Consider the following 24382-nt stretch of genomic DNA (forward strand, 5'->3'; position numbering starts at 1 on the left):
CAGCCTACTGTGTTATCCAGGGTAACATTTTAACTGGGATAGGACTGAGAGATTAAAGCTGAAAGCAGATTTCTCAAGGATGGCCACCAGGTAAACCCACAGATACCAGAATTCATTGGACTTCATTGGACCCCCAAGGTGCCAAAAATGGGGCACCAGCATATCCTACAGTTATTGGAGGTGGCCGTTTTATCTCTCCTCTAAGTAGATCTAAGGAGGTCACCCTTTTAAGATGATTTCACTGACAGGATCCTGGACGTACTTTGTTGTCCTGCTGGCATGGAAAATTTCCTACCTCAAAATGTCCTATGGCAGAAGGTTACACCACTGCATTCCTTGAGATATTCTTTGACATATTCTAATTTAGGGAGCCCCCCACCCCCCCTCAACACCACCATTGGACTCAAACTGTTTAATTACATACTTGATCTTTAATCAGCATCAAACAGCAGAGCTGGACGTTCACCAGACCAACAATATTTCTCCAGTTCCCAGGTGTCTATCATTGTTAAGCTTGTTTTAACATCACCTTCCACAAATAGAACTTGCTTGCTGGGCCGTCTTAATGCATGGGCACGCTGGGCAGTTGCCCGGGGGCCCCCCAAGAGCATTAGGGCCTCATGCTAATTTATGTATGTTGTGACTTACTGAGTGGTTGTGTAGGTAGGGGTCCCCAGTGCACTGATTTGCCCGGGGGCCTATAATGCTGGTAAGACAGCCCTGCTTGCTTGACCGAATTCTGCCATACCCCAATAGAATGAATGAGTCGCCTGTTCTGAAATGCCCATTTTCAATATTACCGTTCTGCCCCGGTGACATTCCTATTTGAGATGCGTGTTGTGAACGGCCTCCTCTGATACCGTTGTTATAGTTAGCCATATTCAGATTGGACATTCTGGAAGGCCACCAGTTAGCCACCAAGCCAAGGGTATGTTCAGAAATGCCACTTTTGACACCACCACTGTAATTCTCAGCTATTAGTTTTGTATTCTCCTTCAATGTTGGTGTTGCTCTTGGCTGTTAGCTGGCATCACCAACAGAGGGCAGAGCAGCACCTCAAACACAACTACACAACGCAGTCCTGGGTTCAAACAGATTTACAGTACCTCCAGATCACTTCCACAATAGTACAATACACAATCTTCATGTCTCCTTCCACTAATAAAAATCTTCTTGTCTCCTTCCACACCTCCCACGTAGTCTCATCCACTCTCCTCCCGACTCTGAAAACCCAAACAGGAAACTTGGCTGTTTTTTTTTATTTATGCCAGCCAGTACTTCTCATACCATCACATCACATCCAGGAAGCGCTTCTGGGTCAGGCAGACATTCTCTAAAGAGGGGACGGTCTGTTCCTGTAGCTCCCCCTGGCAGCACCCATGCACCACAACAGGGCTATCTCATGGGATTACAATTCTCAGCCTGCCCTGCATGTATCCGTGCAGGCACCGTTGCCCAGGAAGACTGCCACCTACTATATCGGGGGAGCAAATTGTCCCTGTGATTAGACTCCCCTTGCCCTTCCATTAAACTGACCTTCTGGCTGGGTAAGAAACTTTGAACCATCCTGGCCAAGCTCATGCCTGGTGTCCATGACACTGGCTGGTTGAGTTCTGTGTTCTGAAATGCCTCTTCTGACACTGACGCCAGTATCCAGTAGTTAGCTGAGAGACTGATGGCTGTGTTGTGGAGTCTCTCTTTTGACACAACTCTTCCACTCTTTCAACATTACTGTGCCATGCCAGTTCCTTGTCTATTACAGGTGTGTTTTGTAAAAGGCTTCTTCTGACGCTGTTGCTGCACTTGGCCAGCGGTGCCTCTTTCAACTACACTTGTTGTGGATACCTCTTAGCTACCAAACCAAGGGGTGTCTTCTGAAACATCTATTCTGACTCCACACTATCACCTCCTAAATTGAGGAGTATCATCTGAAATGCCTCTTTGACCACGGCTACCGCACTTGGATGGTAGCTGATTAATTGGGTTCTGCATTGTGAAATCCCACTTCTGACACCACTGCTGTAGCCAATACTTAATTGTGAGATCGAGGTCTGTGCTGTGAAATTTCTCTTTTGACTCAACTCTTCCTCTCGGCTCTTGGTTGAAATGTGGAGTTATGAGATCTGAAATGCCCCTTTTCAGCGTTCTTGTGCCATCCAAGTTACTCGTCTATTTCTGTAGGCAGGAGTTAATTGTGAGATCGAGGCCAGTGTGGTGAATCAACACGATGGTTAAACTCGACTTTTCAAGGGGTGCCTTCTGAAATGTTTCTTCTGACGCCACTATTACACTCAGCTGTTGACTTCCAAATCGAGGAGTATCTTCTGAAATGCCTCTTTGAACACGACTGTTGCACTTAACTGGTAGCTGCCCAACTGGGTTCTGTGTTGTGAAATCCCACTTCTGACACCACTGCTGTAGCCAATAGTTGTGAGATCGAGGGCTGTGTGGTGAAATTCAACTTGTCAAGGGGTGCCTTCTGAAATGTCTCTTCTGACGCTGCTGTTGCACTCAGCTGTTAACTCCTAAATTGAGGAGCATCTTCTGAAAAGCCTTTTTGAACACGGCTGTCGCACTTGGCTGGTAGCTGACAAACTGGGTTCTGTGTTGTGAAATCCCACTTCTGACACCACTGCTGTAGCAGATACTTAATTGTGAGATTGAGGGTCTGTGTTGTGAAGTTTCTCTTTTGACTCAACTCTTCTGCTCAGCTGTTGGCTGCAGTGCGGAGTTATGTGATCTGAAATGCCCCTGTCATTGGCATTGTGCCATCCCAGTTACTCGTCTACTTCTGTAGTCAGGAGTTAGTTGTGAGATCGAGGGTTGTGTGGTGAAATTCCTCTTTCAACACGATTATTAAACTCGACTTTTCAAGGGGTGCGTTCTGAAATGTCTCTTCTGACGCCGCTGTTACACTCAGCTGTTAACTCCTAAATCGAGGAGTATCTTCTGAAAAGCCTTTTTGAACATGGCTGTCACACTTAGCTGGTAGCTGCCTAACTGGGTTCTGCGTTGTGAAATCCCACTTCTGACACCACTGCTGTAGCCAATAGTTGTGAGATCAAGGGCTGTGTGGTGAAATTCAACTTTTCAAGGGGTGCGTTCTGAAATGCCTGTTTTCACACTATGGCAGCACATGGTCATTACTCTCTGTTTTCAAAGAAGTCATTCACGGAGACCAAATACAAAGGCCGAACGGTTCCTTATTTGCAAATAGATGTCCATGGAGTGAGCCATCATTAATACAATTCATTCCCTTTTATCCTTTTCTATTACCATTACTTTATCTAATACATCACGTCCTCTGACTCTTAATATGCAGAATTCTATCGTCTTAGCCAATCGACTAGAGCCACCAGTAACTTTGCTTACATGTCGATTCTTCCATTAATAGGGGTCCCCTATGGGTTTTCCCATTGATCTTATCAGCACTTCATACTCGGGGTGTTTGGACTTTCTCACTAGATTGTTCTCACTTTTTAAGGGGGTGTTTATTACTCATTTACTTTATTTTAACCTTATTAATTACCTTGATGGTCCCTCTCACATACCCAAACCGTGTTTAGTTAACCCTTTACCTACCATCAGTTCTTTTTCTTACACTTTTAATACTCCATTGTTACAACTTCATTTAAGTATATGCTTATATGAAACTGTAAAGATTATCATGCATTGATTAAAAATATTTGATTAAAATTCTATACCTCCGAATCCCAGGGTACATCCTGAAATGTGAATGACACGAATGTGAATTTCCCCATGGGAATAATAAAGTATCTATCTATCTATCTATCTATCTATCTATCTATCTATCTATCTATCTATCTATCTATCTATCTATCTATCTATCTATCTATCTATCTATCTATTATATAGTGCCTTTCACATCTATCTATCTATCTATCTATCTATCTATCTATCTATCTATCTATCTATCTATCTATCTATCTATCTATCTTATAGTGCCTTTCACATCTATCTATCTATCTATCTATCTATCTATCTATCTATCTATCTATCTATCTATCTATCTATCTATCTATCTATCTGTCTATCTATCTATCTATCTATCTATCTATCTAATTCCTCTTTCGACAGCGCTGTTCTGCTCTCGTTAGCTTATTAATCAGCTTGTGTTTTCTGAAATGCCTCGCTTGACACTATATTGACCCCGGCACTAGCTGCCACTTTTGATAACGTGATGGCACTCCAGCCTGAGATGCCTAATTGTGTTTTGTGTTCTGCAATTCCTCTTCTGGTGCCACTGTTGCACTCGGCTCTTATCTGTATCTTCTAAAATGGCTCTTTCCCGCATTGCTTTTTACACTTGGCTGGTAGCTGCGTAATTGAGCTCTGTGTTCTGAAATGCCTCCTTTGATACGGCGCGTGATACTCGGTGGTTAGCTGTGAAAACCAAGGCTGTGTTTTTTAAACTTCTCTTTCGAACGTTGCCTTTGAGATGTGTGTTTTGAAATGCTTCCTTTAAAGTTGCAGTGACATTTGAGCATTAATTACCAAATGGAGTTGTTTCTTCCGCTGTTGCACTTGGCCATCAGCCGTCTAATCACGGGGTATGTTCTGAAATGTCTCCTTCGACACTCTGCTGTTAGCTTAATAATCACGTTGTGTCTTCTGAAAGAACCTTTTATGACACTGCAATGACACTCAGAAGCCTAACTGCGTTCCAAAATGCCTCCTTCGACCCCACTGTGATTGTCAATAGGTAGCTGTGGGATTTGTGAAATTCCTTCCTGGACATGACTGTTACCTGCCGACTTGAGTTGCGCGCTCTGAAGTGACACTTTGTTGACATCTGAGCATTAGTGTCCTGGTGGAGTTGTTGGTTCTCTTGTTGCACTTGGCTGCCACGCTTCTCATTAATGGGAATGTTTCGGAATGCCTCTTTTGACTCTACAGAACACTTGAGTCCAGAACAGACCTGAGTAAAAGCAGGATGTGGTCTGGCTTTTATGGCTGGTTGGCGGAAGTGATGTCATTGAGGCTGGAATCAGAAGTGACATCATCAGGGCCAGAACCAGAAGTGACATCTTCAGGCTGGAACCAGAAGTAACGTCATTGAGGTTAAAACCAGAAGTGACATCTTCGGGGTCAGAACCAGAAGTGACTTCTTCAGGGTCGGAACCAGAAGTGATGCCATCGAGGCTGGAACCAGAAGTGACATCTTCAGGGCCAGAACCAGAAGTGACATCTTCAGGCTGGAACCAGAAGTGACATCTTCAGTCATTGAGGCCAGAACCAGAACTGTCATCTTCAGGACTGGAACCAGAAGTGATGTCATCGAGGCCAGAACCAGAAGTGACATCTTCAGGGTTGGAACCAGAAGTGACGTCATTGAGGCCAAAACCAGAAGTGACGTCTTCGGGGTTGGAACCAGAAGTGACGTCTTTAGGGTCAGAACTAGAAGTGACGCCATCGAGTCTGGAACCTGAAGTGATGCCATCGAGGCTGAAACCAGAAGTGACATCATCAGGGCCAGAACCAGAACTGTCATCTTAAGGGCTGGAACCAGAAGTGACGTCATTGAGGCCAGAACTAGAAGTGACGTCTTCAGGGTCGGAACCAGAAATGACGTCTTTGGGGTCGGAACCAGAAGTGACGTTATTGAGGCCGAAACCAGAAGTGATATCATCAGGGCCAAAACCAGAAGTGACATCTTCAGGGCTGGAACCAGAAGTGACGTCATCGAGGCCAGAACCAGAAGTGACATCTTCAGGGCTGGAACCAGAAGTGACGTCATCGAGGCCAGAACCAGAAGTGACATCTTCGGAGTTGGAACCAGAAGTGACATCATTGAGGCCGGAACCAGAAGTGATGTCATCAGGGCCAGAACCAGGCAGAATTCCCCGTGTTTGCTCTGTAAGGATATCAGACAAAGGTTTAGCACACCCGCCACCCCCTGGCCTGGCATGGAATTACCTTCTATCGGTCCTTTTAGCTGCCTCCCATGCACATGTGTGTGACAGGTGGTATTTGGCCATCAGCCTCCTAATTAAAGCCTTTGATTTGTTCTGAGATTCCTCTTCTGAGTGTACAGTTGTACTCTGCCATTAGATATGAAGGTGTAATAATCAATAATCAATAATCATTTCTTACGTTTTAATGAGAGTAGACCAGAGGTTCTTATATCTCGTCCAAGTGGGATTTTCGATGTTCCTCCTTGTAGTCTTGGCTCATTGGAACCTTTTGTGACAACGTCTGTTAATAACTTGGGAGTAATCATGGACGGGGATTTTAAAATAGTTGACCAAATTAATTTGGTTATTAAGTCTACTTTCTTCCAGCTGACACTCCTATCCAAGGTAAAGGCTTTTTTGTCTTTTGAGGATTATATTTCATCATGCCTTGACTATTGTGAATGTCTTTTATTTTGAAGTTAGTCAGGCATCTCGCTCCGAGCTCCAGTTGGCTCAGAATGTCGCTTGCCCGTCTTTTAACTGGGTTTTAAAAATGTGATCATATTACCCCAATACTCGAGGCATTGCATTGTGTCATGCATGTGCGCCGGAGGACTCCTCTGCTAGATTAGCTCAAGCGTGCAATACCCCACTGAGACGGTAGGGGGAGCTACTGCTAACCCTATTTTCTTGCTCTTCTTCCCTCACAGTGCCAATAAGTGCACTGTGAAACCCAGAAGTCCCAGGAGAAGGCGTCAGATGATGAGGTCCAGAGCCTACCGCAGGACAGAGTGCTGTCTTAAACCTTTCTTTTGTTTAATGAGGAAACCGCGGTCCAGGGAGAAGCACAACACAGCACATTTCTTTTCCTTTTTCCGAAAGTTTAAAGTTTGTCTGGCGCCGAATAAAATGTAAGACCCGGTTAAAATCCCAAAATTTCTTTGCCTTCGAGCCTGTCTTTACATCACTTGACCACAGTCGGCTTCCATTTACTGGCAATTTATCTGACCTGATTAACTTTGAGATCTCTGAGATCCTCCGACCAGATCTTGATGGCGACACAAAGGGCCAGACCGAAACGGAGAGGCGGCCGGGCGTTTTCTCTCTGGGCGAGTTACCTTTAAATATCAGGATGGCTCCATTATTAATGAGTTTGAAATCTCGTCTTAAAGCTCATTGTTACGGTTTGGCTTTGAATTCTCCTTGAGAGTTGATTGTCCTCCCTTGTGCTGTTTTCATTATGGTATTTGTTTCTGTCATTTGTTTTTTTCTTTTTATATTCATTAGTTATTGTCGTTGGCCTCAACTCAATAAATGATTGATCGATTGGTTGATTCAATATGGTGGAATTCAGTTGTGCGTTCTAAAAAGCCCCTTTGATACTATGGTGGGACTCGGGACTCCAGGGCTAATCATGCTGTGTGTTATGAAATAGATAGATAGATAGATAGATAGATAGATAGATAGATAGATAGATAGATAGATAGATAGATAGATAGATAGATAGATAGATAGATAGATACTTTATTAATCCCATGGGGGAAATTCACATACTCCAGCAGCAGCATACATAAAGAACAATATTAAATTAAAGAGTGATAAAAACGCAGGTATAACAGACAATAACTTTGTATAATGTTAACGTTTACCCCACGGGTGGAACTGAAGAGTCGCATAGTGTGGAGGAGGAACGATCTCCTCAGTCTGTCAGTGGAGCAGGACGGTGACAGCAGTCTGTCGCTGAAGCTGCTCTTCTGTCTGGAGATGATCCTGTTCAGTGGATGCAGTGGATTCTCCATGACTGACAGGAGTCTGCTCAGCGCCCGTCGCTCTGCCACGGATGTCAAACTGTCCAGCTCCATGCCTACAATAGAGCCTGCCTTCCTCACCAGTTTGTCCAGGCGTGAGGCGTCCTTCTTCTTTATGCTGCCTCCCCAGCACACCACCGCATAGAAGAGGGCACTCGCCATAACTGTCTGATAGAACATCTGCAGCATCTTATTGCAGATGTTGAAGGACGCCAGCCTTCTAAGGAAGTATAGTCGGCTCTGTTCTCTCTTACACAGAGCATCAGTGTTGGCAGTTCAGTCCAATTTATCATCCAGCTGCACTCCCAGGTATTTATAGGTCTGCACCCTCTGCACAGTCACCTCTGATGATCACGGGGTCTATGAGGGGCCTGGGCCTCCTAAAATCCACCACCAGCTCCTTGGTTTTGTTGGTGTTCAGTTGTAGGTGGTTTGAGTCGCGCCATTTAACAAAGTCCTTGAATATATACTCCTCCTCCTGCCCACTCCTGATGCAGCCCATGATAGCAGTGTCGTCAGCGAACTTTTACACATGGCAGGCCTCCGAGTTGTATTGGAAGTCTGATATATATAAGCTGAACAGGACCGGAGAAAGTCCAGTCCCCTGCAGCGCTCCTGTGTTGCTGACCACAATGTCTGAACTGCAGTATGACGTATGACAGATAGTCCACGATCCATGGCACCAGGTGTGAGTCTACTCCCATCTCTGTCAGCTAATCCCTAAGGAGCAGAGGTTGGATGGTGTTGAAGGCGCTAGAGAAATGTCTCTTCTGGCCCCACCATTGTAGCCCCCTATTAGCTACCAAGCCAAGGCGTGCCTTATGAAATGCCCCCTCTATGGTAGTCAGATTGAAGGCTAAGTTGTGAAATTCCTCTTTTGACTCGACTCTTCCACTTGGCCTTGGAGTTGTAGCCATGGGGCGTTAGCCCCCGAACAGACTTGTTTGTCCTGTTGTTGACCATTATCCTCCCAATCGAGGGCTGTGCCCTGAAATGCCCGATTTTTACACTGTGGTGACCCTCTGGCTATTAACCATGAGATCGAGGACCATGTGGTGACATTCCTCGTTCAACACGATTGTTCCTCTCTGATACTGCTGGCTGTGAGCTGACTGACTGCAGCCCATCCGATACTCTGCTCGGCCCAAGCACAGGACTGTGCCATTGGCTGCATTTGGAGCAGATGCCGGCCCATTGTCACATGAGTAGGGCTCGTTTTCCTGGACATGTCCTCATGGACTGTCTGGGAGAAATTTATAAAACTTGGGCTCCTAAAATTTACAAAATCTCCTTATCCTTGATAAAAATTGAAAGCCATACACCAATCAGCCTTTGCGGCAGTAGTGCGCCCCCCAGAATCTTCACTTCCATTCCGACAGTAAACAGCGCAGATCTTGACGAGAACAGTCGACGTCTGTCCAGCTTGACTTTTTCAGTTTTATCTTCTTGGTGAGTAGACAGTTCATTATAGAAGTTATTTGTTTCCTTAATTATTCGTAATCCTAATTCTAATTTTATTCAAAATCGAAATTACAATTTCACGTTTTCTATGCAAGGTCTTATTTTCGATTCTTCTTCCAGCTGTTCGGTTAAACAAGAAGAGTCCTACATCCAGGTACAGCCTGTCATATTTAAGTGCGAGTAAGTACTGCTTTGTGATATTTGAATGGAAAATATTATTACCACCCGGTGTTCCAAAATGGAGTTATAATTGGAAATGAATGAGTCAACTATTAAAGTGTCATTTATATCTTTTTAGTTATCAGTTGATCAAATAACAAGTCCCTTCTTCGAGTAATTTAATAATATTTTCATAATTCTTTCAGGATTACCCATAATGCCAAAAAGAAAGTGCAAGTTCACTTGAACAACAAACCTCCTTCCTGTTTGTGAAAGGGGCAGAGCAGACTCCGTGAGGGGCTGGTGGTCCCAGGATTCAGTTTCAGTAGCGTGCTATCGAAAGATTTCTATTCATATTTAGCCAAGAACCCCGATTTACTGAGGAAAATAGCGTCAGTGGAAAATTATAAAAGAACGTAGAGAATTGCAAATAAATTAAACTGAAAAGAGTCAGATTATTTTTATTTGACTTGAAGTGAATTTACCACACGTATCATTTTTTTACACGTTTATGACAGTTAAGGTCTCCAAATAAGAATGCAAGGAATGAAGTCTGTTAATTTAAGAGGACTGACATATTCAGAATATGTAACGGCTTATTAGTTTGCCAGTGACTGTGATTGTGGCCATCATATCATAATTATAATTATAGGGATAAACTGCTACTACTGCGGTGGGCTGGCGCCCTGCCCAGGGTTTGTTTCCTGCCTTGCGCCCTGTGTTGGCTGTGATTGGCTCCAGCAGACCCCCATGACCCTGTAGTTAGGATATAGCGGGTTGGATAATGGATGGATGAAACTGCTACTAAAGGTTTATATCATCAGAAAGTAGAAAGGTGTATTATGGTGTCGTAGGAAAAGGCGTCCTCATTTTTTTGACCCAAATTTCTAGAGAGTTCCAGAGCTGGCAGCCCTCCACCTGACCTACATGCTGTGTTTTCATGAGGCGCTCCTCTACGATTCTGTTAACCTGTCTCCTCCTGCCAGGCTCTGCTCACAGTCAGTCCAGCTTTCAGTGTCGCCCTTCTGACATGAGTGACCCATTGCTCGCCAGTCTAGCCCTGAAGCTGAACGGGTTGAGCTGATGGTTATGTGTGATGGGCTGGCGGCCCTAATAAGGGCAGACAGACACCCGGGCAGCTTTTTCCATTATGAATTCTGTTGAACCGTTAGCATTGTATTTTAAGGTGTATGTTACCGTCCAGCGGTAGACCCTTGATATCCTTTAGGGTTGAAGGTGTTATATAAAATGAAGACTGATTAAAAGTCTTGGGGAACCGCACACCTAACATTTGCCCCCCTTAGACTTCCAGGTTGCAGATGTGGCAGTGGCTGGCATTCAAGTGTAAGTCGAGTGTGGTTCCTCAGCGCTAATTTAGATCCTTGCTGGTGGCGAATCCAGCTGTTAGTGATTAATATGTTAATGAAGTCGTGATTCTAACCGAGAGAGAAATTCAATGTGCCAGCCATTTTCTAATGAGGCTGCTTACTATTCAAGCCTTTTTTTTTCTTTCTTTTTTTATTTTTGACGGTGCCAAACTTGAACCTGCCACTCCTTTTAGTAAGGGGGTGTGTTGATAGGCCCACGTGGCTAAAACGCCTTTGAAGCTTCTCATTTCTTTTTTCTCATCCTTGCTGCCCACCTCCTATTAGTTTCTTGTGAAACGGTAAGACAATCAAGTTTAATGAGGTTCACAGCTTAGTATGGTGGAAACCCTGTGGATTTCATGGCAGAGGTCACCAAATTTTGTGACATGGTTTTAACCAGGACTGTCACAAAGGGGGGCATATATTCATCCATTTTTAAAAATCCGAGGAGTCCAATATAAGTTTTTGGTGGGGTGGAGCGTATCCTGTCTGAGCAGTGTCTCCAGGTGAGCATGAAGAGATTGGGCTACTACAGTATGCAGATTTCCTCCATTACCTTTAATTTTATGACACTTATAGATAGATAGATAGATAGATAGATAGATAGATAGATAGATAGATAGATAGAGTGAAAGGCACTATATGATAGATAGATAGATAGATAGATAGATAGATAGATAGATAGATAGATAGATAGATAGATAGATAGATAGATAGATAGATAGATAGATAGATAGATAGATAGATAGATAGATAGTGTGGAAGCTGGCCCGGACACAGACAGGCAGACACGTTCATGTCACCCACAACACGTTTATTTACAATAATATATACAAAGTACACCACAAAACCCCAAAAGTCCTGGCCACAACAATGCCTTTCTTCCACTTCAGGCCGCCTTCTTGGCTCCTCCAGCAAGCTCAGTCCTCTCCGCTCCCGACTCTCGCCCTGAATGAAGGGAGGCGCCCCCTTTTATTATCACCCGGATGAGTTCCAGGTGGGTTCTGGCAATCACCCGCCGACACTCCGGGTGTCCCTGCTCTTCTTCCCCCAGCACTTCCTGGTGTGGTGGAAATGCTGAGGTCCAGGGCTCCCAAGGCACGGGAACGCCCCCTGGCGGTGACCACGGGCCCCTACAGGGTGGAGCTTCAAAGCTCTGTGCCCGTGGCCCCCAAAGCAACCAGGATGGTGGCCCCCACGTGATCCAGGGTGCACGTAGACCCCCCTCCGGTCCCTCAAGGCGTCCCGGCCGGGTCGTTGCCCCTGGCATCCCTGACAATAGATAGATAGATAGATAGATAGATAGATAGATAGATAGCATAAAAGGTACTATATACATGTAATTCATGGACAGCATAATAAAGATACCATGAAAAGGATAGATAGATAGATAGATAGATAGATAGATAGATAGATAGTGAGAGAATGGCACTATATAATAAATAGATAGATAGATAGATAGATAGATAGATCGATAGATAGATATGAAAATGCACTATATAATAGATAGATAGATAGATAGATAGAGTGAAAGGCACTATATCACTTCAGAATACAATCTTACTGTATGTGACACATTAATATGTATCATGACTGTGAAGAAATACCTTCGACTTGAAAAATGTCAGACTTATACTTTAAGGCTTTGTACTTCAAACCCTGGAGTCGAGGGGTTCAAGTCACTTTACCTGCCTGGGCACGTAAACTGGCATTGAAAAAAAAAATGTTAATAGTTTCTGAGATGTTGTAAGTCGCACTGGTAAAGGCGTCATCAAAATAATAAGTGATGCTAGTAAATGTGCTCTCATCCTGACTCTCAAGAGTGCAGTGGCCTGGTTTAACTTTAAACACCCGGTGCCTTCTTCGTTTAACTGGTGGCTCCCCTGCTTCTCCCATCAGGCTTTGCAACAGAGGAGTCGCCCAAACTGCAGCTGCAGCTGACCTTCTCTTGCTGGTCCGGTAGCCTTCCATCCCCTGGCTCCGCACACCTCCCACCAGACTGAAACTCGGGTTCCCCCAGCTACCAGGGCACTCACTCTCCCAAGACTCCTGCTGACATGTAGGACTTACGTTGCAAGTCATCCATACTGCCGGTCACTCCAGCTCCTCCGAAGGGCTCAGCTGAGGCGACCACTTCCTACTGCCCCCAACTGAGTGTCGGCCAAACACTCCTGCTAAAGGGCTCCTCCTACTTATAATGGGGAGGTGACAGAGGTGTCTGTCGCTGAAGCTGCTCCTCTGTCTGGAGATGATCCTGTTCAGTGGATGCAGTGGATTCTCCATGATTGACAGGAGCCTGCTCAGCGCCCGTCGCTCTGCCACGGATATCAAACTGTCCAGCTCCGTACCTACAATAGAGCCTGCCTTCCTCACCAGTTTGTCCAGGCGTGAGGCGTCCTTCTTCTTTATGCTGCCTCCCCAGTACACCACCGCATAGAAGAGGGCACTCGCCATAACTGTCTGATAGAACATCTGCAGCATCTTATTGCAGATGTTGAAGGACGCCAGCCTTCTAATGAAGTATAGTCGGCTCTGACCTTTCTTACACAGAGCATCAGTATTGGCAATCCAGTCCAATTTATCATCCAGCTGCGCTCCCAGGCATTTATTGGTCTGTACCCTCTGCACACAGTCACCTCTGATGATCACGGGGTCCTTGAAGGGCCTGGTCCTCCTAAAATCCACCAGCAGCTCCTTGGTTTTGCTGGTGTTCAGGTGTAGGTGGTTTGAGTCGCACCATTTAACAAAGTCTTTGATTAGGTTTCTATACTCCTCCTCCTGCCCACTCCTGATGCAGCCCATGATAGCAGTGTCATCAGCGAACCTCTGCACGTGGCATCATATCATAATACATTGGCATTATACCCACCATCATGTACTTTATTTGGATATTAAATACTTGAAGTGGCAATGCTGCGTGAGATGGTGCGGGCTAACGCAGAGTGACGTCACCAGCAGGCACACCACTCTGCACAGCTGACGAGAGGAGTCCTCCAGTTAGCTCACACTGAGGCTCTAATGGGGGCTTTCGAGAGACTGAGCGAGGAGTCTGAGGGTCCTGGATAAAAATCATAGATTCAGGCCTTTAATGACCTCTTGGGCACGGCCATCAGCAGTGTGTCTGTCTGTGGAGAGAGTGTCGACCTCGTCGAGAGGTTTACTTATCTCAGCAGTGACGTTCATGTGTCTGGTGAAGCTTCCTATGACGTCAGCAATCGGATTGGGAGAGCCTGGGGGATCATGAGGTCGCTGGAAAGCGGTGTGTGACGCTCCCCATATCTCTGCAAAAGGATGAAGGTCCAAGTCTTTACAGTCCTGGTGCTTCCTGTCTTGCTCTATGGTTGTGAGATATGGACACTATCCAGTGACCTGAGATGAAGACTGGACTCCTTCAGTACTGTGTCTCTCCTTGGGTACGGCTGGTGTGACTTTGTGTTGCTCATGGAGTCCCAAATGAGGCACATGACCTGCTTTAGGAGGGAGCGTCAGTTACGGCACTACAACCATGCGGCTCAATTCCCACTGAGTGATCCGGCTCATTGTTGAGGACCCGAGTGGTTGGACCAGGCCAAGGGGACGCCCATATAACACCGGTCTGTAACAGATAGAGGGTAGGACTGGACTGCGTGTCTGCCTGGGGGGTTGCCAACCGCGATCCTGAGTTGTTTTGCTGTGTAGTGGGTGCGGCAATGCGCTGTACCAGTGCAGGCTCCTGAGTCAAGGCTAGGGGGGATTGTCAAAAAAACAGGGCCTGTTGAAGCCCACTGAGGCCTTCCTTGTGTGATTTTGGGCTGTACGAGAACTAAATGTTTGTTATGCGCTCATCATTACCATTTCTCCTTTAGCTTTTAGTGAAAGTTACTATAATCCTTAATCTTGATGGATTACAAACAATTCCATTTCACAGGAATGAGTTTCACTCTTGGGATTTCAACACAGGGCCGATCTCCCCTATAAATCTAATGTGTGCGTATTAATTCATAAAAAGCAACGTGGCGAGACCATGACTTGCACCAGTTAGTCGGATGATGAGGTCTCTACTGCCTACGACAGTTTATTGATAGATCAAGGGAACTTTGTGGGCCGCCATGTCAGAGTTGAACAAATCATTTGTGATTCGCCCACCGCTAGTAAGCTAGTTGAATAGAGAGGACTGTTAGGACCAGCCGGGAGCAAACTGGGGGTCTCTGCGGGTGCTGCAAACTGCTGTGGAAGGAAAAACAAAAGAGTCACTGTACTCTGTGAACGGACATGAAAAGGAGAGAGGCCTGCTGATCAGGGCCTTGAAACATTCATTTTTGCCCAGTTTGATTATTCAATTTGCTGGTTTCATTGATTTCATTATTGATTGGGCGAGTTTTCTAAGGACACAGCGTCACCATCTTTAACTGGTCACTCATTTAATGCTTTCAGTCCCCTGATTCTGCCTTTAATTATTTATTGCACAATACCTGCACTCGGTGTGTCACATCAGCACCTCACTTTGTCTGCCACCGTATCGTCCTGCTGGTTCTCGGCCCCCTACCCTACACCCTTAGATACCTCGAGATAAAGTTCTGCTATGTGACAACTCCTCAAAAGAAAAAAAGGCTTTGGGAAGAACTGCAGACATGAGAGGAGGAAACTGATTGGCCGTCCTCCTCGCCAGAAAATCATTCTGATTGGTGCAGAAGAGGCTGAGCCAGAGGTGGGCAAACAACAAAGTGGCCCCAGGAAAGGAGAGGGGAGTGGGTGGCTGGGTACAGGGGGGCCATTAAGTCATTGTACAAACCTGATGTGACCTTCAGTGAGCAGTGCTGATGATTAACGGGCCTCTCTTGTCTTTATTTCTAGCCATCGGAGACGCCGTCAGTATAGACTGGTATAGTCCCCAAGGAGACATGATTGTCTCATCACCGCGTGTGGTGGTGCAGAATGAAGGAATCCGCTCCCGACTCACCATTTACAACGCCAATGTGGACGACGCCGGGATATATCGGTGCCAAGTCACGGATGCCAAAGGACAGACCCAGGAAGCCACCGTGGTGGTGGAGGTTTATCGTAAGTTTCTCTTTCTTTATGTATCATGGCACCTGTCGCTCTGTAACTGCACACATAAGCAAATGCAATGCACCCAAGGACACCTGTCGTCACTCAGCTTAATGCTGTAGAATGATGGAATTTGTAGTCCTTTGTATTAGCTGCACTCAGTTACAGTGCCCTCCATGAAGCTGATTTAGCCAAAAGTGTAAAATTACAAATCAAACACTTCAGACTTTGTGATTAAAGTGCACATCGCTGACTTGCATTTAAGGGGATTTGCAGACATTTCAGTCACACCGTGTAGCAATGACAACACCATCTGCATGGTCCCCCCAATTCAGGGGACCATAATTTTTGGGACACAGCAATGGCAGATCTATGAAAGGGAAGGTCTACAGGACGGTAGTGAGACCAGCTATGTTATATGGGTTGGAGACGGTGGCACTGACCAGAAAGCAGGAGACAGAGCTGGAGGTGGCATTTGGTGTGACGAGGATGGACAGGATTAGAAATGAGTACATTAGAGGGTCAGCTCAGGTTAGGAGACAAAGTCAGAGAGGCGAGATTATGTTAGTTTGGACATGTGCAGAGGAGGGATACTGGGTATATTGGGAGAAGGATATTAAAGATAGAGATGCCAGGGAAGAGGAAGGCCTAAGAGAAGGTTTATGGATGTGGTGAGAGAGGACATGCAGGTGATGGGGGTGACAGAGCAAGATGACTAGGACAGAAAGATATGGAAATGAAGATGATCTGCTGAGGCAACCCCTAATGGGAGCAGCCAAAAGAAGCAGAAGACAGCAATGGTAGGTCTATTAAAGCCGTTGTCATATTTGCTTGCAATGACTGGTTGAAGTCTGCAATTCATAGACATGAGCAGGTGCTGAGGATCTTCTCTGGTGATGCTCTGCCAAGCCTCTAATGCAGCCATCTTCAGCACCTGCTTGTTTCGGGGGCTTGCCCCCTTAAGTTTTCCCTTCAGCATATTTAAGGCCTGCTCAGTGTCATCTAATTTGAATGACTGGCTTGGCCATTTCCATTTTTTAGCTTTAAAAAAACCCCAGTGTTGCCTCAGCAGTCTGTTTCATTCGTTATCTCATCACCGTCCAATGGGTTTGGAGGCTTTTACTGGAACTTGAGCAGATCAGATGTTTCTGCACACCTCAGAATTCCTTGTGTGACGGCCGTCAGCAGTTCCATCATCAGTGGAGAGAAGTGCGCCAGGACCTGTGGCAGCCATACATGCCCAAGCCATAACACTCCAGCACCATGTTTGACAGATGAGGTGGTCTACTTTGGGTCCTTGGCAATTCCTTTTCATCTCCACACTTTGCTCTTGTCATCACTCTGATTAGGTTCATCTTTGTCTCGTCTGTCCACAAGACCTTTTCCCAGAATTCTGCAGGCCCCTTTTTCACAAACTGTAATCTGGTTACCATGTTTTTGCGGCTAACTAGTGGTGTGTCCTCTGTATTTCTGTTCATGAAGTCTTCTGCTGATAGTCACCTCTGCCACATCTGCCTCCTGAAGACTGTTTCCGGTCTTTTAGGCAGGCATTTGGGGGCTTTCTCTTTACCATGGTGAGGATTCTTCTGTGATCAGCAGTGGAGGTCTTCCTTGGCTTTCCAGTCCCTTTGTGATTACTGAGCTCACCAGTGTGTTCTTTCTTCTTCGTGATGTTCCAGACAGTTGATTTTGGTCATCCCAAGGTTGTCCCAATGTCTCCAATGGTGTTACTCTTATTTTTGAGCCTCATAATAGCTTCTTTGACTTTCTTTGGCACAGCTCTTGTCCTCATGTTGAACAATGGTGACTACAGACTCCAAAGGGTAGAAGCAGGCCGAGGTATCTGATGAAGCCATGAAACCCACCTGAGGAATCACAAACACCTGTGACACCCCAAACATTATGGTTTCCTGAAATGGGGAGACGGTGTAAAAATCATGTTGTCATCTCTACACGGTGGGACTGAAATGAGTGCCAATCCCCAAGTGCGATGTGCACTTGAATCACGATGTCTGAAGTGTTTGACTTGTCATTTAAAGTGTGAAGCAGAGGGGGAAATCAAGGAGAAAAATGTGTCATTGTCCCAAACACTATGGAGGGCACTATGGAGGGCTAAGGTGGAAGAAATACTTTGACTTTGACTATTCTTGTTATCTGCAGTATGTCAGAAGATTGGAAAGCCAATCACTTACATTGGTAATTTATGATCGTCGTCTTCAACCTAATAAGAGGTCCAGGAGAAAGTAAATGCTGTGTAGTGTTTAGGGTCTTTCTTCCTATTTCTCTGTTTATTTTTATTTGTCTAATTTTCATTTCTTCTTTTATTTTTGGTTTTTATAACAAAAAAACATTGTCAGTTCATACTTTGCTATATGGAATATCTCAGAGACGAACGTGTAGAGTTGTGTGAAAAAGTAAGTACACCCCTACATCTAAATGCTCCCTCAGCTACCTCAGCTTAAATTCAGGTGCCCCAGATAGGACCCTCATCTTCTTCTGAACCAGACCTCTTATTGAGTTGGGTTTGCTCTTTGTTGTTGACGTCTGTGTCATCACCATTCCCGAGACGGAAAGACCCCCCTGAGGCCTTCAGAATGAAGGTTCTGGATGGCTGTGAATCTCGGAAGGGGTTTAGAAAGGTCTACCGGGTGTTGCGTTGTGTTGTGCTACACTATGACATGCTGGCCCAGCTTTGACCAAAGACCACAGGCTTTAAGTTTTCATTCTGTACTGGTCGGTGGTCTCTGCCCACTCTTTACCCGTGTTGTAAGCCTCACCCTTGATAATTCACTTTTTAGAGCTGCCCTCCCAGACAGCCCGTCAGCTCGTGTCTGCACATCTCACATGTCAGCCACAGTCAATCTGCAGCCCCCGCTGTGAAATGGCTTTGCGCAAAGGGGGTACTCGCTAACACGGCACGTCGGTGAAGTTCAAGTGCTTCGTGATTGATGCATCCCACATATTTCATTCTCGGAAAAGATCATCTGTCATTTGAATCACCCCTTTCCTCGCAAAAGTAATGGGAGATTTTAATATTTCCTAATCTCCGGTCGTTCTCAGCTTCAGCCTCCTCCTTATAAATCAAAGGAAGAGCAAGATTACATGCCTAATGTCCATTAGCTCCATATATTAATGACTGAGCTCGGAAAGTCATCAGGTCATTGAAATGACTAGAAAAGTGACCTGAGCGGCACAGCTTCACCATCAGGAGAAAAATCAAATCAAAGAAAAGATGAGTTCAGCAATACATGTAGGGCCACTCTGTTAATACACCTGAGAGTGCAACGTCTGCCGTGCTCTGCGTGGAGTTTGCATGTTATCTCCACTCCCCCCCCCCTTACTGCAGTTGTCCCCCGCACACCAGAGACATCTTCACCAAGATGATTGCCCTGAGATAGACTAGCACCCACCCTGTGCAGGACTCATTGCTGCCTTGTGCCCAGTGCTGCCAGAACAGGCTCCTTGCAATCCTGAAGTGGAATAAAAGTGAATAAAAGAAGGAACAAATTAATAATAATGTTATTATTATTATTATTATTATTATTATTATTAGTAGTAGTAGTAGTAGTAGTAGTACTAGTAGTAGTAGTAGTATTGGCAGTGGTAGTAGTAGTAATAGTAGTAGTAGTGGTAGTAGTAATAGTAGAAATAGTAATAATAGTAGTAGTATTAATGGTAATAGTAGTAGTAGTGGTGGTAGTAGTAGTAGAAATAGTAATAATAGTAGTAGAAGTAGTAGTAGTAGTAGTAATAGTAGTAGTATCAATAGTAATAATAGTAGTATTAGTGGTGGTAGTAGTAATACTAGTCATAGTAGCAATAATAATAGTAGTAACAGAAGTAGTAACAGTAGTGGTAGTGGTAGTAGTAGTAATAGTAGTAGTAGTAATAGTAACAGAAGTAGTAGTAATAATAGTAGTATTGTTTCCAGTTCTTTGGACTTCACAGCTTTCCAGTTGGTATTAAAACAATGTCCACTCAAGACTCATCTCTTGTGAGAGAGCATAGCTGGGGGTCTTGAGCAGGAGTCCATTTCAGGATTTCGGTCAATTCAGTGTTAGGGGAGACTTGTTGATGGAGATGTCTGGAATAAATTACTGTTACCCATGCCAAAGACACTGCCAACAATGAATGCCATGCATATTCACACTTGTTTTTGTAGAGGAGAGATTTTGATATTGGGCAGGAGCTTTTCAGGGGGCTTTTCAGGCTTGATGGATTACCCCAGTAGTAGCTGCGATGACAGGCGTTACTCCAACATCTTTTTTCCAGAGTCATTTAGCCTCATTCTGGAGCTGATGGAGCTGCTGATATTAGAGTCTGATGGCACTGAGATACCTGCTAGATATGATTTATTGGTGGGCAGGTTCATCTGAGTGATGTCTGGTTGGTGGGTATTAAGCGGGATATCAGTTTTCACAGGGACCTCCCAGAGTATCTTGAATGAGGTATTTTACAGGATGATTTGCTCCTTCCAGCTCCATCACCGCCATTGCCTTAGCACTTGGAAATTGCTGTTCCTGGCTGAGGTCCATCAGGTGTGTTTTACCAGGGTATTGTGACACCATAAGTACAGAGTATTGGCCAATGTTTCACAGGTAATGACAACTTGATGGACATTCTTATCACATTTCTGAAATAGGCGACACAAACGACCTTTGCCTGGTTATTTGAAGTTGTGTTTTAAGTGATACTACAAGGGTTTCATCTTGGATGGTAAAAGCACTGGCTTCACATGACAGCGTGACGGACTGTCGTTTCACGTTTCATCAGCTAAATGATCTCTGGCCATCAATATGCGCACCTTCTCAACATGGTTTTGGAACAGTCTGTGCCTTGACTTCCTCTTCCAGTTCCGGCCGTGTTGTAGATTTGGTGATCTCTTCACGTGTGTGTGTGTGTGTGTGTGTGTGTGTGTGTTTGTGAGCTCCCTCCTCTGCTAAGTCTCCACTATTCAAATGAAGCTCTGTTTTGGCCTTGTCAAGTCATGCATTCTCATCACACAGTCAACCTCATCCCCTCTTCTTTTGAGATGCTGGGCATGCTTAACTCTTTCAGGGCTATTTATTATTTATTTATTTCCATTTTGTCCCAGAGCTAAATATTTTTCCAACAAAACTCAGCTTTCTAAAAAGCACCCAAAGCAATGGCTTCACACATAAATGAACATAAACTACTTATTTATGACAAGTGTCACTCTGCTTTATGTTCCATGAAGTCTTGACAGCATGTAAATTCACAGACTTATTCCAGATCCGTGTTTACCTCATCACTCAAAAGCTGAACGGCACTTACTGGAAAAACCATCTTGAAGGAGTCGAGGGTCTGTTGGTCTGTAGTGTCTGCTAGCAGGTGACGTGCGGTAGCCAGCCTGCCTGTCACGGGTCAACGCCTGGTTACTGTAGGCATGTTAGCTTCATGGGCACCTGGAGCATTGGAAAGGCACTATATAAATCACATGTGTTATTATGATGAGTATTACTGCGATCGGTGGTGGACTGATCAGCTGACGCAGGTACCTGACCTTCATTTCAGTCTCTCGATCACTTACATCAAACTCGGATATCAGTAAGTCAGAGTCCGATTCAGCAATAATATGCAAACAATAAATAATTAAATAATACACACACAGGCTATTTTGCTCTCTCGCTCGATGGCGATGCCATTTTTGATGTTGTTTACTCTTCGCTACTCACACACGCACAGGGACTCGAGGTCAAGTCAACTGAGCAAACTTTTCTTCTGGTAAAGAGAGTCTGCCTCTGGCATAACGGCCAGTTTTATCAGCGCTTACTACCCCTGAATGTCTCGTCGACATCTGCCTTCAACTCTACGTGTCGATATAAGTCAACAGCCATCCAAAAAAGACTTAATGATTGTTATTTGGTACAGTGCTATTATTATTATTATCATCATTATCATTATCATTCTTCTTCTTCTTCTTCTTCTTCTTCTTCTTCTTCTTCTTTTTCTTCTTCTTCTTCTTATCATCATTATCTCCAATGCAATGGCACTCCTTGTAGGAATGTCTTGCCCTATGCTCAGTGGTCCTGGGAACATATTAGAGAATTTGGCTCCAGCTGCAAGCACTCTTTAATCTGATAAAAGAAGAAGCACAAGAAACAGAAGAAGAAGAAAAACAGGAAACAGAAGAAGATGAAGAAGAAGCAGAAGAAGAATAAGAAGAAGAAACAGAAGAAGATGAAGAAGCAGAAGAAGAAGAAGATGATGAAGAAGCAGAACAAACAGAAAAAGAAACATAAGATGAAGAATAAAAAGAAACAGAAGAAGAAGATGATGAAGAAGAAGATGATGAAGAAGAAGAAACAGAAGAAGAAGATGAAGAAGAAGAAACAGAAGAAGAAGAAGCGGAAGTAGAAGAAGAAGAAGAAGAATCCACTTACTGTATTTCAGTTCAGATGTCTCTTCTGGTAGCACCGGGCACAAGGCAGGGATGAGTTGTGCCCAGTGTGCCAGTCGGTCTTAAGGAATTTTTTTTTTACATACAGTACTGTAGCTACCTCTGCAATGTGCAAGACAATTGAAGTTAATAAGGAAAAGAATTTTTGACTTGGGAATAATAATAGTAACAATAATAATGAAGAAGAAGAAGAACCATCTCTTTCAGCGTTACTATCAAGGCAGCGTTACCAGCGACTAAAGGCGTGAACTACAAGACACTCGCTCTGGTTAAGTGCGCTCATCATTCAGCTCTTCTGCCCACTGCTCCATCCAGTTTAAATTAGGTTCATTTTGTGTGTGTTTTTGGTTTTTTTACAAATACTAGCGGCCTTTGCTCGCCAACCCCTCCCCCAATCACCCCAAGGAGACGTGGTCACTCCTCCGAAACCCCCTCTTAGATGGTGATACAATGTGAAACAAATAACAATTGTTTTTTACCTCCTCTTTGCTCGATCAGCTGCTGGCTTGCTTCTGGTTCCGTGCCGTGTGATCTGCATTTCATGAGGCACTTCAAACATTTAAAAGCCTGTACAGCAGCTGTCCTTTTGTCTCACTGCCTTGTCTCACTTCTCCCCCAGACATCCTCAAACACTATGCGATCTTGTTTGGCTGTTCTGTTATTTCACCAAGTAATATTGTCAGTTTGTTTGAGCTAATGCGATCTTTACTCTCATTTTTTTGAGACTTTTGAATTTTCCTACTTCAAATAGCTCTAAGCTGCTCTGCATGTGTATCATGCCTACGTTTTTGAATTCTTTACGATATTCTACTTTGCCTTTTTCCGGCTCCGGGTGTGGTTAAATCTCTTGGCACAAAGTCTCGTCTCACTTAAGACCTGAGTGTACAGGAAGTGTGTCTGCCAAAACCATTCCAACAACTGAGAGGTTAGATGACCGTGGTCTTGTTTGAAAATGGTTGTAAGTAGAGCGTGACTGGCAAAAGTCACCGTCTCACAGGACTTGCTTCCAAAGGTTGTAAGTATGATGTGACTTGACCATCTCGCGGGACATGAAAGTGTCTCTCTGTCTCTCTTCAAAAGATCACGTCTCGTTACAGGAAAAACAGTCTCGTCCTGTCCCAAGATTTTTTGTTTTTATAATAGAGAGATATTACTATATCGTCATACATATATTTTGTACAATATATTTTTCACCACCTTTTCATCTAATGTAGTGATGGTGTCATGTATTGTATGTTGTGTTGTTTAACTCCTTTTCATGGTGTCCATCAATTACATGTATATAGTGCCTTTTATGCTATCTATCTATCTATCTATCTATCTATCTATCTATCTATCTATCTATCTATCTATCTATCTATCTATCTATCTATCTATCTATCTATCTATCTATCTATCTATCTATCTATCTATCCCTTTTCATGGTATCTTTATTATGCTGTCCATGAATTACATGTATATAGTGCCTTTGTCACCTGTTCTTCTTATAGTGCCTTTAATATCTATCCACCCAATCTACATAGTGCATTTCAGACCTGTTTATTTATTATGTAGCGCCTTCCGTATGAAACTACTGTATACTTTTTATAGTGCCTTTCCTATCTATCTCTTTGTCTATCTGCATATCAGTCTGTCTTTATTTCCACCTATTCCTTTTTCCGCTGCCACTGGCCTCCTTTCTCACGGCTGCTCCAGTTGTTCCCCCCATTAATGCATAAAGGGAGGTCGGTTGAAGCCGTACCGGGAGAGCCGTTATTGCTTTTATAATTGCTTCCGCTACTGGCTTGGCTCCTATTATCTTTGGAGCCCTGAAGCTCGGTCAGATGGGGTCTCTGAATTATATGACTGGGGCGCAAGTATGGGTTGATCCCATTGAAAATGAATTCCCTAGATCGTGTTGCAAAGTACGAATATTTAAGTGTATTTACTAAGAAGGCAAAAAAAGTTAATCAGTCCCGTCCCACCCCCCAGTGCACTCCTTCACTCACTTCAGCGCAGACTTGCAGTTTGCACCCTTTGCGTGTCGAATTCATCTCATGCTTTTTTAAACTCAGTGCTATCTTTCTTCTTCTTGTTCTTCTTCTTCTTAGAAGTCTACGTGACCATCATCATCAGGTCCTTCCATGAAAACCCTAAATACAAAGAGGACTGTTTGACTTATGTTAGGTAGATTGCCCAGAGGGGACTGGGCGGTCTCGTGGTCTGGAACCCCTACAGATTGTA

General features: G+C 44.4%; 1 protein-coding gene across 3 annotated transcripts in view; it reads left to right on the forward strand.

Moving 5' to 3' along the window:
* LOC120522832 (neural cell adhesion molecule 2-like) overlaps window positions 1-24382 on the forward strand; it is a 1092848-nt gene that overhangs the window by 524698 nt on the left and 543768 nt on the right. For all 3 annotated transcript variants that reach the window (XM_039743520.1, XM_039743521.1, XM_039743522.1), the window contains exon 3: window positions 15544-15750. In XM_039743520.1, the coding sequence (XP_039599454.1) occupies window positions 15544-15750 (207 nt within the window). The remainder of the gene's footprint in view (window positions 1-15543; window positions 15751-24382) is intronic.

Source organism: Polypterus senegalus, chromosome 2 (genome assembly GCF_016835505.1).
Source record: "Polypterus senegalus isolate Bchr_013 chromosome 2, ASM1683550v1, whole genome shotgun sequence".
Taxonomy (NCBI): domain Eukaryota; kingdom Metazoa; phylum Chordata; class Cladistia; order Polypteriformes; family Polypteridae; genus Polypterus; species Polypterus senegalus.